Genomic DNA, 15,757 nt, shown 5'->3' on the forward strand with positions numbered 1-15,757 from the left:
TATTCCGTGACTTTTTCTGGTCTTTCACCTTCAGGTAACTACATACAAAATAACACAGGGCTTAAATGAAAATGAAATGCAAGTTATGGTAATCAGTGGGAAATGCACTATTATATATAATGAAACCTCTATTAGTTAATGCATTGCACCAGAGAGCCACAACATTGAATCCTGGTTGGTGCAGTGGAGAATAGTAACTTGTGTATGGTGGTGCTACAAGGAACAAATCATAAATGCAAAATCCCACTCAACCTGTATTTATTCACAACTGGCTCAAAACAGATCAGTGGGCTGACCAGTTGTAATTCAATGTAAGGCAAAAATACACTTATTACATTGACTTATTTCTTTATTTTTTTTGGTCATTTTTGATAAACAGTTTATACATGATTTATTACACAATGCAGTACATCTTCGTCTAGAATTCCACTATGTACTTATTGATAATTTACATCATATTCAATTTCAGGCATTGTTGTGGTGCGGGCTAGTGTTTCTCCAAGAACAAGTCAACGCACGTTTTGCTGGAATAATAAGACTGACCATTGGCCCTCTTCAGGAGCACCTATAGTAGCATATCAATCAAGGTGGATCTGTGGGGGGTAATCCTGGACTCTGGGCATCACGCAGCTGTATTTAAATTTCAGTCCTACGTGACAGAAAATTCTTGGCATCCTATTGGCAGAAAGGATAGCTTGAAAGGGGGAACATCCTTTACAACGCAACTTTTACCACGCAGTGCCTTTACGATGCAACTATTACAACGCAAACCATTACAACGCATTGCGCTGGGGGGCGCTCTAGGATAGGGAATAGATTTAACTTACTATCCAACATCTTCCCTAGTGTCCACGGGGACTGGAGTTGGAATAGTAAATTAAACTATTCACTATCCAGCACCCCAAAGCGCTATGCATTGTAAAGGTTTTCGTTGTAATACTTGCGTTGTAACAGCATGCGTGGTAAAAGCATGCGTTGTAACGTCATACATCCCTTGAAAGACGTTGTAAAAAGGTTCCATGTATTCTATGGGCTCCTGTGATGGAGACGTGATCCAGCTTGTTGGGATATCATGATAGTGCAGAGTCACATTAGTGGGTCGTCGTGATTAATGAATCCTCAGTTGTGCTTCATTCTTCCTGGAAACTCACTGAGAGCCCGACCAGATGCATGGCAGGAAAAACACACAGGAGAAGGCAAGAACCTGCAACAGCTCGATAAAGTGAGAGGAAATGTCTGATGGTGGGTTAGTGAGTTATGAGGTAGATTTAAGACTACCAGCCTTGGTATTTGGTGCACTGTCTTTTAATTGCACCAGCCACAGGCTTTTGAGCAGAGTTTTGGGCACAAAATAAGCACTGCATACCACCCTCCATCATGTCACATTCTGTGCCTTCTTCCCCTCCTGAGCACATTGGCTCCCCAGAATACAAATGCCCAACCACTTTTCCTGCATGTAGGAAAAGAGGTTGCAGAATTTGTCACTGCCCTGACAAACTGTCTCATTTCAGGCCTTTCTAAATCCTCTGCATATTATTGGTGTTTGCAATGCCTTTCCTATATCCTTACCAAACCCCAAACTACAAGCACCAGATTCAGGGCCCGGCTAGGGAAATAAAAAGATCCCTAGCAAAAATAATCAAACAAGCCCTGCTCCCTTCATCTCCTCGTGCAATATCTCTCTTTTAATCCATCTGTCTCTCTCTCTCTCTCTCTCTTTTCCCTTTCTTATCACTTTTTGTATACCTTCCCTCCTCCTGCCTCTCTTTCTCTCTCTCACTCTCTTGAAAACTCCCTGTGCCTACTGCAATTAAACTCGTGGAGGTGGATAATGTGACTAGGGCACCGTGTGTGGCCCTGGGCTTTAATACCCGGCCTCCTAGGGACCCATCCCACTTGGGAAATTCTCAGTGGAATAAATGGCCTGTCTGGCCCTGACCAGAAAGCATAGTGGACTCCAACCCTGGAAAAGGCCCTCACACATAACCTGAAACGTCCTAATAGCAAAAATCGACATAGATGATTTCCCCATTCATAGAGGATCCCGCTTTTATAGAATATGTGACGTGGAATGCAATCAAAGCCTCTTTGCTTCCTCTGCATTTTGGTGCCAACAATCCTGCAATGAATTACGGCCAAAAAACAACTACAAGTACCATAATGCAAAGGGGAATCCAGGACTGCGTGAGGTACAAAAACACCCTCGTGTTGCATACACCAGTATTGAGGCCTCTCAACAATGCCCAACCTGTTATTCATCAGGGCATTCCGAGTTCCACAACATTCGGTGTCTGTAGGATGCATGTGTTAAACGTATTAAAGCATATGGAGAGCTCTCTCAGCATTTGTATTTGTAAATTTATAAAGACAGAACATACACCAGATGCATCTTGGTGCTATTGATCTAATCACAAACCGATTACAGTCATTCTAGCATACTAATATAGATACATCCAGGTTGTTATCGCATTTCGAATTTAAGCAAGGTCCTTTCCAAAATAAAAATTAGGGGAAGAGAGTTCCAACGTGCTGCTGCTGAGATAGCCCCATTCCCAATCTATCAGCCCCGATTTTCAGAATTGGTAGAAAGCAGAGGTTGGCTGATCTTAAAGCATGTCAAAAGTAATACCAAGTAAAGCTGTAAGACAAAAGGGATTGTTCATCTGAGTATACAGCTTTGTGTACCAGGTACTTGGGCTCAGATACATTCCTCTGACTTACAGGCTGTCAATAAAGAATGCTGAGGACTGGGCAGATGTGTTCCTGTCTAGACAACCTCAGTATGGTGTGCACCCTGAATATTGGCCCCAGAATATCGAGGCAACACAATAGCGAGGACAAAATATAAAAAATAAAATATCGAGAGGTAAGTAAGTCTGGATTTTCTATACCTATCTCTACATGTATGGACCCACGCAGCACATATTCCTTCAATGTACTTAGATGTGGAGTTAGGAATAGTACATCTGTATTTCCTTATATGCAATTACCTTTCGGTATTTTCTAGCTTGGTATTCTGGCCTCGATGTTCTTATACCAAGATATTCTGGGGGCCGATATTCAGTTATACAATCCCCATTCTCATTCAGTCTGCTGCATTCTAGACTAGCTGGTGTTTCTCTAACAATACCTTGAGCAGTTTTAAGGAACAAGAGATGACATTGTCAAGCCTTAATGATATGAAAGCATTCATAATCATAACCTTATGTTGAATCGAGAAGGTGTGAATAATCCGGAGAAGCACTCTCTGGTGACAAAAAGACATTTGACCACTGTGCTGATTTGAGGTGTCATACTTAATTTGGAGTCCATTTAACCCTTGGATTTCATACACAGTTTGTTGTATTAGGGGATTCCAGAAAGATTGTGGCTAGGTAATCAAACTACTTACCGAAATGTGAGATTGTAAAATTAACAGTTCGATCTGGTCACCATTTAATATCAGTTTATTGAGATGCATTCAATTATCGATCAACAATAGAGAGATATCCTAAGTGCTCTTACAGTGCACCTCTATCATCAGTTGTTAATTTGTTAAAGAATAAGTTGCATGCCCAAAATTTTGCTCACAAGCCCGCAGCTTGAGCTTCCAAATGTTGGGGAGGCATAATTCTAAGGCTACATGTGATCGAACGTTCTCATGGCTCTTTTATCCACCACCGGACGCTGCCTCGCTCTTTATCTCATTCTTTCAGGACCCTTTTCATCCCTGCGTTTAGTTCCTTTGTTACTACCGTGTTGTAGCAAGGGGGGGTGGTACAAGTTTTGGGGGCGACGGCCTCCCCCTGCTCTTACCGGCAGTCTCGGTGGCATTCCCTCCCTCAGCTCTTGAATCGGATACTGCGGGTCGGCAAAAGAAAGGGAGTAAACCCGCCAGCCCCTGCCGCTCTTTAATGCGGCCGTCACACCACAGTAAACACAGAGACCGCGACTGGTGGGAAAATGGCTAGCTATGCCACTGTGTCTCACTGTTTATCCATCTTTCTCTTGTTCCTTCATCATACCTTTTCTGTCTTTCTCTCTCTTGCTCTGGGTCAAAGTCTGATGAAAAATAAGTTCAGGTTCCCTGTCATCACCGACTCAAATTAAGCAATGCATCATGGTAGAACATGCACTTCTATATATAGGCATCTACAGAGGTCTCATAACGCACCTCTGTTTTGACAAGGAGTTGTGTTGGCTTAGATCGAGTTACAAAGACATCCAAAGTGCTCTTCAAAATGCATTTGGCACAACAAATACCATTTAAAGGATAGAAGCAAGCCCTCCTTCTGGTAATGTGGAATAAGGAGTCAACACATCTACGGCACAGATTTGCTCAACCTGCAGGTTCAAAGTTTCAAATCCAAGATGGGCCAACACAATTCTCAGGGATTAACAAAATTAGTACCAATGATTATTATATCAATAGTAATGAAACCTGATGTTAACTTGCTTCATCTTTGCGATATAAATTATATATATTTCCTCACCACACCCAGGTGCTTAAATAAGCCCCTGTTAAGAATGTTGCAATAAAGACTAAAAACTTCTATAAACTTTTGCAAAACAATTGCTCTTTGTTGTTTGATCGGTGATGTTTAGGATAGGCCAGTAATAAATACATCATTGAGTTGAATACATGGTGCAGGAAAATACGGGTTATAGATTTCAAGCCTAATTAGATAACACGCAAGATTGAGCCTCTTTTGAAAAGATTTTAATGATCGGTAATGACCCTAATTTCTGGACCCCTAGACGGTGGCCTAAAAACATGGGGTCACCTCCTGTTCCAGTAAGGAAAGTGAAGAACTTAGGAATCCAGTTTATAACTTTATTCGAATGTTTAAAAAACATCATAAAAGTATACAGTTTAAAACATTACATACACATGATACTCAAAATACAGAAACAAAAAATAACATAGTCACATGTTGTGGGAATAGCTACACATAAAATTACGGGAAAACCATGCTAAGTCTAGCTCTAATTGATTTCAGAATAAAAGTAGCAGTATAAAAACAGATATCTGGACTTGAAAGTGAAAAAAGAAGTCTCAGAGCGCTATCGGTGGTGTAACTTAGGAATCATTATCAACGAGAAACTCAATTTTGGGACCAAATCAATGCTGTGGCTTCTTCCATCCATTTTTTATGAAAATGATTATGAAAATACTGCTCTTTCTGCGTATTTCTTGTCAGCGAACAGTAGTCACAGCCCTCGTTCTGTCCAGACTTGAGTACTGCAATAGCCTGTATTTAAATATTCAGGAACGCTTTGCAAATAAATTGCAGATGCTACAGAACGCAGCCACGAGGCTTATTACAGGCACACCTAAATACGCATCTATTTCTAAGGAATGAAAGAAACTTCACTGGCTGCCAGTCAAGAATCAAGTACTTTTTAAAACTCTAAGTACGGTGTTTAAGGCACTACATGGGATAGGACCTGATTTTATTAAACAGAAAATGTAATGATACACACCGGGTAGAACCCTGCGCTCCGGAAGAGCCAAGCTGGTGACTGTGCCACTTATTAAAAAATCCACATGGGGAGGGAAAAGCTTTGTTTTATGTGCAGCCAAAGCCTGGAAAAAGCTTCCCCCCTTTTGAGAAATGCCACGGACCTACTCACTTTTAAGAGAGGCCTGAAAACCTGGCTTTTCACTCACTAACACACACGTAAGGATGGAGAATCGGGAACTATCGAATACACCGAGCGGATTCCCCCTGATGAAGTGTTATGCACGAAATGCATAGGGGATTGGGGTCATAATTTCGTGTGAACTGTCTATCAGTTTGTCCTTTCAAAAGACTGAGATATGTACGGATTAAGCTATAAAGACATTCAATCATATGATGATACAATATGATGATGATTGCTAAGGAAAATAAAAACAACGACAATTGAATTTTTTTATTGAAGAATATCATTGTTTAATTTCACTCACGCGCTTGGACGCTACCAGTGTGCTCACGGTTTGACCTTATACTGTATAAGGCTTATAAATAATGATAACATACCACAACATCTGTGTAAAACTTCAGGTCAAAAACTGCAGTGCCAGTTAGTGCCAGTACCAGTACAGGGAGGATAATGCACCTCCTATGATAGCATGATGTGAGGCTAATGCACCTTCTGCAGCTATCTGTATATAACCTGGGTGCTTCAATTTTCGATGCCAATGAACCAGTAGTGTTAGGTTATGCATCTGTTTCTGGGATTATTTTTGTAGCCTGATATCTAGTCTGGGTAAGGTAGTGGGGGGGGTTAATGTGCTGGCTTCAGAGAATATGTGTGTGTATGCATGTCCGCATGCGTCTGTGTCCACACCTGATTACACACATACCGTAAGACAGCTCAAGTAGGTATTGTATCTACTGCATGTTTGAAGGAAAATAGAATATTATGTGATATGTCTGGGTGGCCTTACCATGTAGTATTATCACAATACCGCAAAGATGGTCCTTGGGTTCACAGTAATACTCCTTAGCTCAGTCCTGGTTGTGTGGCAAAGAGCAGTCATGCTTTACTAGAGGAACATGTGTTAAGCATTTTAAAGTACCATTATGGTTCATAAGTAATAAACACAATTCAATAGAAGACCTACACTAATTTTAAAAACAGAGAATATTTTTATCTTGATTTAGACACCAAGTGAACAAAATAGCATACATATAACCAGAGTTATGAATTTTCAAAGCAATATAAAATCAAGCAGTAAAATACATTGAGACTTTATCATTGTGATCAATGGCGAAAACTACTAGTGCCAATCGGTCACTTAGGTATCCAGTTGCCATGTATCCTTGCAAGGTAAAGATCATGTGGGTCCCAGGACCAGGCCACAACAGTCATTTTAATTTTACCTAGCCCCTGGAGTCCGGGTGCAGGGTTGTCCTGGCTGTCCCTGGTGCTGAACGTGACCCGCGATTTAGCTGCTTTTACCAGTGAGAGGGAGCTGCTGAAGTGGAAATGCAAAAACACAAAAGTGCGGCTGTTGCCAATGTCAGTCGCAGGTGTTGTGGCCTGCCCTCTTAATGTAGTGTTGAGCTAACGGGTCAGTTACCGGACTGGTAACCAACAAGCCTTGGCTGCAGTAAAAGTAGCAGAAAGTAATTTCAACATCTGGAGGTCCAGGGGAGTGCATTAGTGGATTGAAACTTTGCGGAAGGCCTCACTACAACTCCCACCATGCACTACACCATTTGGATTTAGGTGATGCCTTTAAGGGCCCGATGGCCAATGATTCTTTGATCCTTGTGTGTCCCTGTGCCATGGAGTGTCAAGTTCTAGCGAGGGACGAGGGTCATTCACTCAGTTCCAAGTCTGTTGCCTCAGGAACAAAGTATCCCTCTTTTGCTTTGGTGCTGTGGGCAAAGTCCTGTTGTCAGTGGCACTGGTCTCCTATTGGTCCTTCCTTGATGCAAGTTGTTCAGATTTGAGGATCTAAGGTCAGGGGGGGTCTCTTAACTCCTAGATTTAGGGAAGTTAGGAGTGTTGGAACTAGTAGTCAATGGGCAGCTAGTCCTTGAGGTTAATCTGCCCCTGAAGTGATCACATTCTGGGGTTCAGCTCACATTTTCTACCCAGAACCTACTCTGTCTGCCCTCCCAAAGATAGCAGAATTCTATTTTGAGTGTACAGGTCAGGTTGGTCACCGTGGAGGTGTAGCCAGACTTCCCAGAGTTATACAGCTTCTGCATACCGAGTTTCCAGCCTTGGCTGGGTGGAAGCATGCCTGTGGCCAGGGAAGTGTGGTGTCCTCCTCAAGGGGACAGCCCAGATGCATATCAGAGACGGTGCAGCCTTTGAAGCTCACAGCTCTGATGTGTCTCTTTACTTTCCTGCTGGGAAGGGAGGTGGTGTGACCTTCTTCCTGCCCAGACTTGTTCCTGACTCCTGAAAGTGATCACTCTGCCTGGCAAGAGGTCAGAATATTGTCTTGGTGGCAGCAGGCATGGAAATGCACAGACTGGTCAGCAATAGCACAGTGAAGCTGTGGCAACCCGGTGAGTAACCTCTAAAGTGACACCTAGCCTCGACATAAGATTTGTGTCAGGGGAGCAAAGGCACTTTGTTTCACACCCAACTTGACATATCTAGTTGGTACCATAAGGGAACTAGCAACCCAGATATGCCTGGGTGCAAGTCCCATGTTCTCCCTTGGACCACCTATCACTTATAGCGTACTGTAATGGTAAAGACAGTATAGAGACATATAAGCTTGCACTTACATGTCTACATTCTTAATATACTGCACTCTGCCTCCTGGGCACAGGATGTCTTCTCTAGGGGCTGATTGAGATGTGCCAAAAGCAATACATTTGACTGTGCCACACATGGTAAGGGCACAGTTTGCTTGGATCACCCAGATGGCACAAAACCGTGCTGTAGCGCAGGAGACCCCTTAACCACCTATGCTCCGGGTAGCCCTGGTACTATATACTAGTGACTTATAAGAGGGTAAAGTGTCTGTCTATTGGGATTGCCAAATCCCACATATCAGTTTTAGGGAAAGAGCACTGGCACTGGAGTCTGTTCATCAGGCTTCAGAGCACTGTCAGAGTCGAAAACCAGCATGCAGTCGTTTAAATGGGGGGCATCTACAAAAAGCCCTGTTCTCTTACAATATTTTAATGAAGGCAGCATGTTTCACTTCCCATATCTTGTTATATTCTGTAGACAACAAGGTCCAGTCTCATTGAGCTACCTGATAGACTTAGAACCCTGCAAAGATTGCAGATCATATATTTGAATTCCTGCAGCACTTACTCAGCCTTTTACCATCCACAGGTCGACAAAATGCACATTTAAATATAAATGACTTACAATCGTGTCTTGAAATGGGAATTAGGACTTTGGTGCTTCAGTGCCTGCTTCCTGTTACCCTGCTCCAATCACTGATATGGAAGAGTAGCAAAAGCAGTAACCCACTTACTTATCTACATAAAGTACAAATCTGTGATCTGCATGTTATACAGTGTGGTTTGCAGCATGCCCATTAACCATCCATGCTACCTTTATGAGTCAAAACTGTGACTGGACATAACACAGATCTCTCCAGGAAGTATATTAATCCCCAGAGTTATCTTACCAATATTATTATCTGCTGAAAATAGCTGGGCACACAAAGATCTCTGCAGCAGATCCGTTAACCTCTTCAGATATTTTAAAATGCAGTCTCTTTGTGACCAGTTACGCAAGCAAGAACAGATGTACTGTCACTGAATTTTTTTTAAATGTGTAAATTGACTGTCAGGCTCCATTTCTATTATCCTGCTCTTTGTGATTCCTCCCATTTGACACAGCCACACCTTGATCTCAAATATATGGGTTTCATTAGTATTTTGTGTTCCATTTCCAGCATTGTCCACAACTATCTTCAGCCTTTCACTTCTCCCGCTGAGCCTCCCTTGATATAGTTTTGTCAGTGACCCCAAGTGCTCTTGTGCCGACACTGCAGGGCTGGCTCTAGCTCAGTACAGATGGGAAGTGTAGGGGGCGCAGTTAAGGTCCTCTGGAAAAATCTTCAGAAATGAGCAGGAACTCGCGGCTGTTCCTCGTCAGCTCTCCTGAATTACTCTAACCTTCCTTGCCCTAATAACAACTGTCAATGTTCCTAAACAGGACACCTCTCCACCTCAGATCCCAACCTGCAGCCTTTTTCCACTTTTATATATTTAAGCATCCATCCCTCTGATGTCTTGATGCTCCTGTTTCCCACCCCGCTAATCATTCACCCTACAACTTTTTACCAGCACTTCATGCAGGTTCTTTTCTCCACTCCATTTGCTGCTTCTGGTTGCCATGTGACTTCTGTCTCTGTAGCTCTTCTGAAACTCCTACCCGCCACTCACTTCCGTCCCTCCACCAGCAAGATCAATTATCCTTCTAATCTATCCCAAGTGTAGCTCTCCCCTGCCAGTTCACCTTGCTGTTCCTACTCCTTTAATTCTCAATCCACTTCTCATTCTTCTAATGCAGTTTCCATCCTTGCCTCCACCCTCCGCTACCCTTGCAGTAATATGTCCCTATCTAATCTTTTGAATATTCAACTCCATATTCATGGGCATCGATTCACCATAACGCCATGGGTAGCGGATGTGACATCACATATCCTTTGACAATAGTGACATCACAGGAAATGAAGTAATATTACCCTTCACCATGATTTTTCCCAGGAGGGCATGTCACATGACCCTAATAGCACAAAAATTGTCATCGCTAAGGATCCATAAAACAGTCTCTTTATTATAACAACATAACACAGATAAATGTCTATTTTAGATAGCACCTATATTATGTTGCAGACTTGATCCGTGGACGTTCTGGGACATAATAATTGCCTGTAATTGTCGTGAGCGAATGAATCGAGTAAGCCAGACCTCTTATCGGGGTTTTCTCTCCGAATAAAAGACTTAAAAGAGTGTGGGAAATAGTGCATTTAAAAGCCCTATTTTTCCATATATTTACTAAAATGCCATGGGCAGGTAGAAGGGCACTCATATAATATTCAGATCCTTTCATGACGTGCCAAGTCAATTAAACTTAGCAAGCAATGGGTCAAACTTAACAAAAAAGAAGAAGCAATAGGTCAATCTTAACAAAAGAAACCAAAAACCCACATGAATTAGGACTGTCGATTTTATATCTGAATCATCAAATGTAATTGACAGATCATCATAGTGTAATCAACCATAGGTGCTCCAAGTGACTGTGCAGTGTGAATTGAAGTGCTTCAATTAAAGATAAGGATAGACCCATAACGTTTTGACCCCTTTCAAGAACCATCTTCTGGGGTATTCATCGGGACAAAGAACTGGTATCGACCTACAAAATGAAAAACAAAGACAATCATTCTAAATATATTTGACAAGATACTGGGTAGGAGTAAGCAGAAGACAAAAATTGTCTTACCTAACCAGATCAATCTGGATCAGTTAGTCTGAAAGAATAATAGTTATTGCTATATGAACAGAGTAAGAAGAAAGGGAAGACCCATACAATTAATCTTGTGGGATAAATCCAGAGGAATGTCCGACTGCGAGGCATGCTAAGGTCAGTGCCAACGAGAGACCAACATGTATGCAAATTACATACATTTAAAACCATTTTTATTTATTACAGCTGCTACCAGAGGTCCCTTCCAGCTAAGAGTATTCCATTTTTTTTTATTATGCTAATACTGTATTATTCTCTTTAGTATAATGAAAAATTGACAGAAAAGTAAGCACTGATTTTGTCAACTCTGAGACCAGGAGTTGCAAAGGCAGCGCCAGGGGTTTCCGCTGAAACCCCTGGCGACGCCTTAACGAATCACATTTCTATGGACCCCTTCTTTCTCCACCTGCAGTATCGATCATTCTCTCCCATCCCCGCATGCAGCTTTCACTCCCTCTGTCTCTCCTCCGTCTTTCTTATTCATTCCCTCTATTCCCACAGTTCTCCCTCTAACTTCTTAATTCTCCTGCTACCACTTCCCTTCACCTGGCCATTCCTCCTGCAGCTTTCCCTTCCCCTCACCTCTGCACCTGCCTCTCCGCCCCCTTCCCTTTAGTCCTGCAGTTCTCTATCAGACCTCCTGCAGCTCTCATCTTCCTTCTTGCCATTCTCCATGCACAAAGTGTAGTGGCTAGGTTGTTGCAAGCCGCAAGGCAAGCAAACAAATAATGAACCCTCGTCTCCACTGTTTTGGGTAGTAAACAAGACCCTTCCATCCCGGTGTAACTCCACCTGCTGAACTAATGATACACCCCTCTTCTTCCCTCTGCCCACTTACATTAATGATCACATGCCTCAGGTGCGAAAAAGCTAGCACCTTCCAACCTAAGGTGTAAAGATTCCTTCACCCTTTCTTGGACTGCAGGGGCAGATACTATGCAGCAAACATGACCTCCTAGGAGTTGCTGTAGTAAAGAGGAGAAGCAATTAGGCTTCCAACAAACCTGGCACAGATTTGGAAAATTAGTCAAGTCCTAATCCTTTTCCAGAAATGTAGAAATCAGTAATGAGATATGACACAAGATGAAGGATTCTGGGAAACGTAGCCTTGAGGAGAAAAAACATTCTGGCTGTCACAAAGCCTGGCATTGATCAAAAACAGAAGGCAACTTCAGAATATTGTCCAAGAAGCTGCAACGCTGTACATGGATGTAGCACAAGTTCAATGAACTTCGCCCAACACTAGAAAGTTCACTTGTAATGACAGCTTCACCCATAATGCAAAGGCTGTTGCATACATTGTAGACATGAAAAAACCATTGAACCACAGTGTTTTTCAACACACCAGACTTTTCTCTCATAAAAATAGGGCCAAGCAAATGCCACCAGGATAGCCATTAAGAGTTAAAGGCAAACTGTTGAAAGAGCTGAATACCTTCAACACTGATATTTCTTCCATTTACATTTCTCACCAGAATGATTGAGCAGATACTCAAATTAGTAATGGAAACCAGGCATGTACCGCAAGGACATATGTTACAGGTCAATACTGGGGCATTTTACAGAACACGTACACCACAAGACGGAATGGAACCAACAAATACACAAATCAATGCTTCAGTGAATATTTCATTGAGCTTCTTTCACTCTTATTTCACTTTTAAATAGTGGAGAACATTTATTTTTTCAAATGTGTATGTTCAGCGAAGAGAAGTAATGTGAAATCAGTTTGTGTCATATGCCCTCAGGCGCCTATACCCTTTGCTCCATTTCCCACTACACAAGCATCAACAATGGTCCAAATAGGGGTGCCCTGTATTTTTTTACCCTGTTGCAAAGTTTCTATAATTCGACCCCTCGTGGTTCTGTCCCATCACACACCTCTTTGAAACTGGAGCAGTCTTTGTTCATCTGCAGAAGTCTATATGCACGGGTGCAATTCCTCGGTTTGCGAAAACCCTCACTTTGTCCTTTCTTTGTCCAGTACATTCCACAGGTGAGGGAGATCGATCTTGAGGACCAGTACGACCTGCCTTGTGAGTCCACCTACAGTGAGCCCGAGTCAGTGACCAACGAGGTCTTGGATCTACAGTTGCCCAATTTCTTTCGATCCCGGAGCCACAGCTACCTCCGAGCCATCCAGGCTGGCTGCTCCCAGGAGGAAGATGTCACCTCGGTCCAGTCCATGTCTCCTCCTCTGGCCATCAACCTCAACAGGAGCCTCCAACAGAGCATGGGTGAGTCCTCCTTGGGGGCTGGGGTGGCAAGGGCCTGTGAAACTGGGTGACTGGAAGAGTCATTTTTCCTGAAGTTAATATTCATGTAGGAGCACATTTTCTGCATGATTGTGGATTTGTAGCACTTGCCACTTTAGTTGCCATCTGCTGCAGTAGGAGACGTTTTGCAAGGGCTAACTAGTTAGTTTTCAGTTGATGATTGCTGTATGCAGCTGACAACCTGGTTCTACTGAGGTGAAACGTTTGCTCAGACATTCTTCCTGTGTGCTAAAATGAAACTAATAGCAAAAATAATACTCTTAAAAAATTTGCTGCATTATGCTTTTATCTTGTCACGTAATTTAGTCAACAGTGCGGCATAGTTTGTTATTCTATTGCCGAATAATTGATGTTGCCCGGTGTATAGTCCATACTGTCAAAAAGGTCATTGTACATGGAAGTGTATTTTCCATAGCTACATTCAGATAGGACCATTATATGCAAATGATCATTATTGAGAACAGGACTTTGGTATGCCTTGTTCTTCTTTATGTCAGAGCATTCTGAGTAGCATTGCACAAAGCTGTACCCATTGGGTGCAGAGAAGAGCACAGAAACAACAGCATTGTATCAGGGTTACCAGGGCTCTATTGCATAGCCAGATGCATGGAGGGCTTCCTATACCACAATTGTGTATAGCAGATACTATGCACTTCAATACACATGTATAATCTGCTCTGTCCTAAGTGACTGAATATGCAAAGATCTTTGCAAGAGCAAGGCAGTGGAAAGGTGTATACCACCTGAGATCAATGCACATAAATCAACACTATATTAAAAAACAAGAAGTCCTGATAGGGCACATCATGGAAGATCATAAATTATGTTCACAAGCATTTCTTTTTTTATATGTTACATGTACAGCGTGATCATATGTATTACAAGAAATGATGGCCCTAAATCAGAACTCATGGTTGTTAAATAGCGTTCTGTGATTCGGTTAGCTACACCAAGTAGGGTTCGATTAGGTTTTTTATTGTAGTGCTCGGTTCATGAATAAGTGGTAATAAGATGCAAGTGATCGGCTATGGGTGTCTCTGAAGGAAGGGAGTGTGGACCGAGAAGAAGAATGGGTCTAGGGTAGGGTTGGGGGAGTGGGTTTGGTATGGGGTAGGTGGGACCTTCTGTGCAGAGTTGACAGAGTGCGGATTGATGTGTTTCCTGAATTGGATGTGACGGATACACAGGGCAGTTTCAGAGGGTAGAGGCCCTACGAAGGAGAGGTTAGTTTGTACCTAGGGTGCCTGTGACATTTCCTTGCCTCTGTGTTGACATCGCCTAAGTCTATGAGAGTGACAAAACTTCGTCCCAGTGGTGGGGCGGTTACTGGGAATGAGGCAGCCCAAAGAAGGTATGCATTTCACGCATGTGTAGGTATATGGGGGAATACCTCAGTAGCCATCACTGTTTGCATCAATTGGATCGACCATCTGAGTCGGGTCACAGAGCTTATATATTGTGTGATTGAGTGCGGCTAGGTGAAAATGTTTTGTCAACCACTCTGCTACCATTTTTATGCAAATGTTTATAACCAAGAGGTAAGAGGCCACCCATCTTCACTAACGGGCAGGGGTGTCATCTGTCCCAGAGGTGTCATGTAAATTGGCTAGTTTGGCTGAGGGTCGTAAGTTGTAGACACTTCTGTCATCAAATAATTGCACTATGTCCATCCAGTAGCACAGTAGTCAACAACAGGGCCAGAGTTCATGCATCAGGTCACGTTCTGAGGACCTTCAGCTCCAACACAGATTGTCCGTTCTTAGTTTTGCTTTATAAGCTTGGATGGGGCGAGTACCACTCATGTAATATCTTGAAATATGTGTATTCGAGTCACTCTCATTTCCATGATATATGTCCCAAGTAGAGATGCCAGCAGTGGTCTGTGATATCTGCAATGGTGGTTTTGAAAGAATTCAGATTTTAAGGGCGCTCTGCCTCAAGTGATACGTTACAGTGTGTAGTGTTGATAGTCAAAGAGTAGTGCGTGAAGAGCAGACGGAAAAAACCCTTAACCGTCTAAAAAGTCAAGGACTTAGCAATAGTACACAGCTGTGCTCTCGCAACTACAATGGAGTGGTAAAGTACAGTACAATGACAATTGTAATGCAATAAATAGAAGCAGATTCTTTGGTGTTTTTCTTGTCCCAGCAAGATGAAGTTTTAATGTATCCAGACTTGAAGAACAGTCACAGTAAGCCGACACGTGTTTCGTCGTGTACAGATGAGTCAACACGACTCTTCAGGGCTGGTGATACAAAATTAACGTATGCATATTTAGTTGTACGTCTTATCACTTTAACATACTGCATTCGGTGACATGGGTGCATCACACATGCAGCTGTGGCGTGCGTTTTCTTTAAAGAAAGAAGAGGCAAGACACCCAATATGTAATTACATTAGGGTACAATAATCATTTTTTATTTTTACCCTTCCCCACATGCATAACTGTAACCAAGACGTTCAGGCAAAGTCTACCGGTTTGTGTCCCCGTCACCCTCCCCCTCCTCTTGCCATGCTGTGTCTCTCACCGTCCCCTCCTCTTTCCCTCCGCCATTCTC

At 42.6% G+C, this 15,757-nt stretch overlaps 1 protein-coding gene across 1 annotated transcript in view; it reads left to right on the forward strand.

Moving 5' to 3' along the window:
- The window catches only part of DLGAP4 (DLG associated protein 4), a 554,791-nt gene that overhangs the window by 251,420 nt on the left and 287,614 nt on the right, over positions 1-15,757 (forward strand). Inside the window, exon 5 of the mRNA XM_086932203.1 lies at positions 12,908-13,160. Within this exon, the coding sequence (XP_086788329.1) occupies positions 12,908-13,160 (253 nt within the window). The remainder of the gene's footprint in view (positions 1-12,907; positions 13,161-15,757) is intronic.

The sequence above is a fragment of the Lissotriton vulgaris genome, chromosome 7 (assembly GCF_964263255.1).
Source record: "Lissotriton vulgaris chromosome 7, aLisVul1.2, whole genome shotgun sequence".
Taxonomy (NCBI): Eukaryota; Metazoa; Chordata; class Amphibia; order Caudata; family Salamandridae; genus Lissotriton; species Lissotriton vulgaris.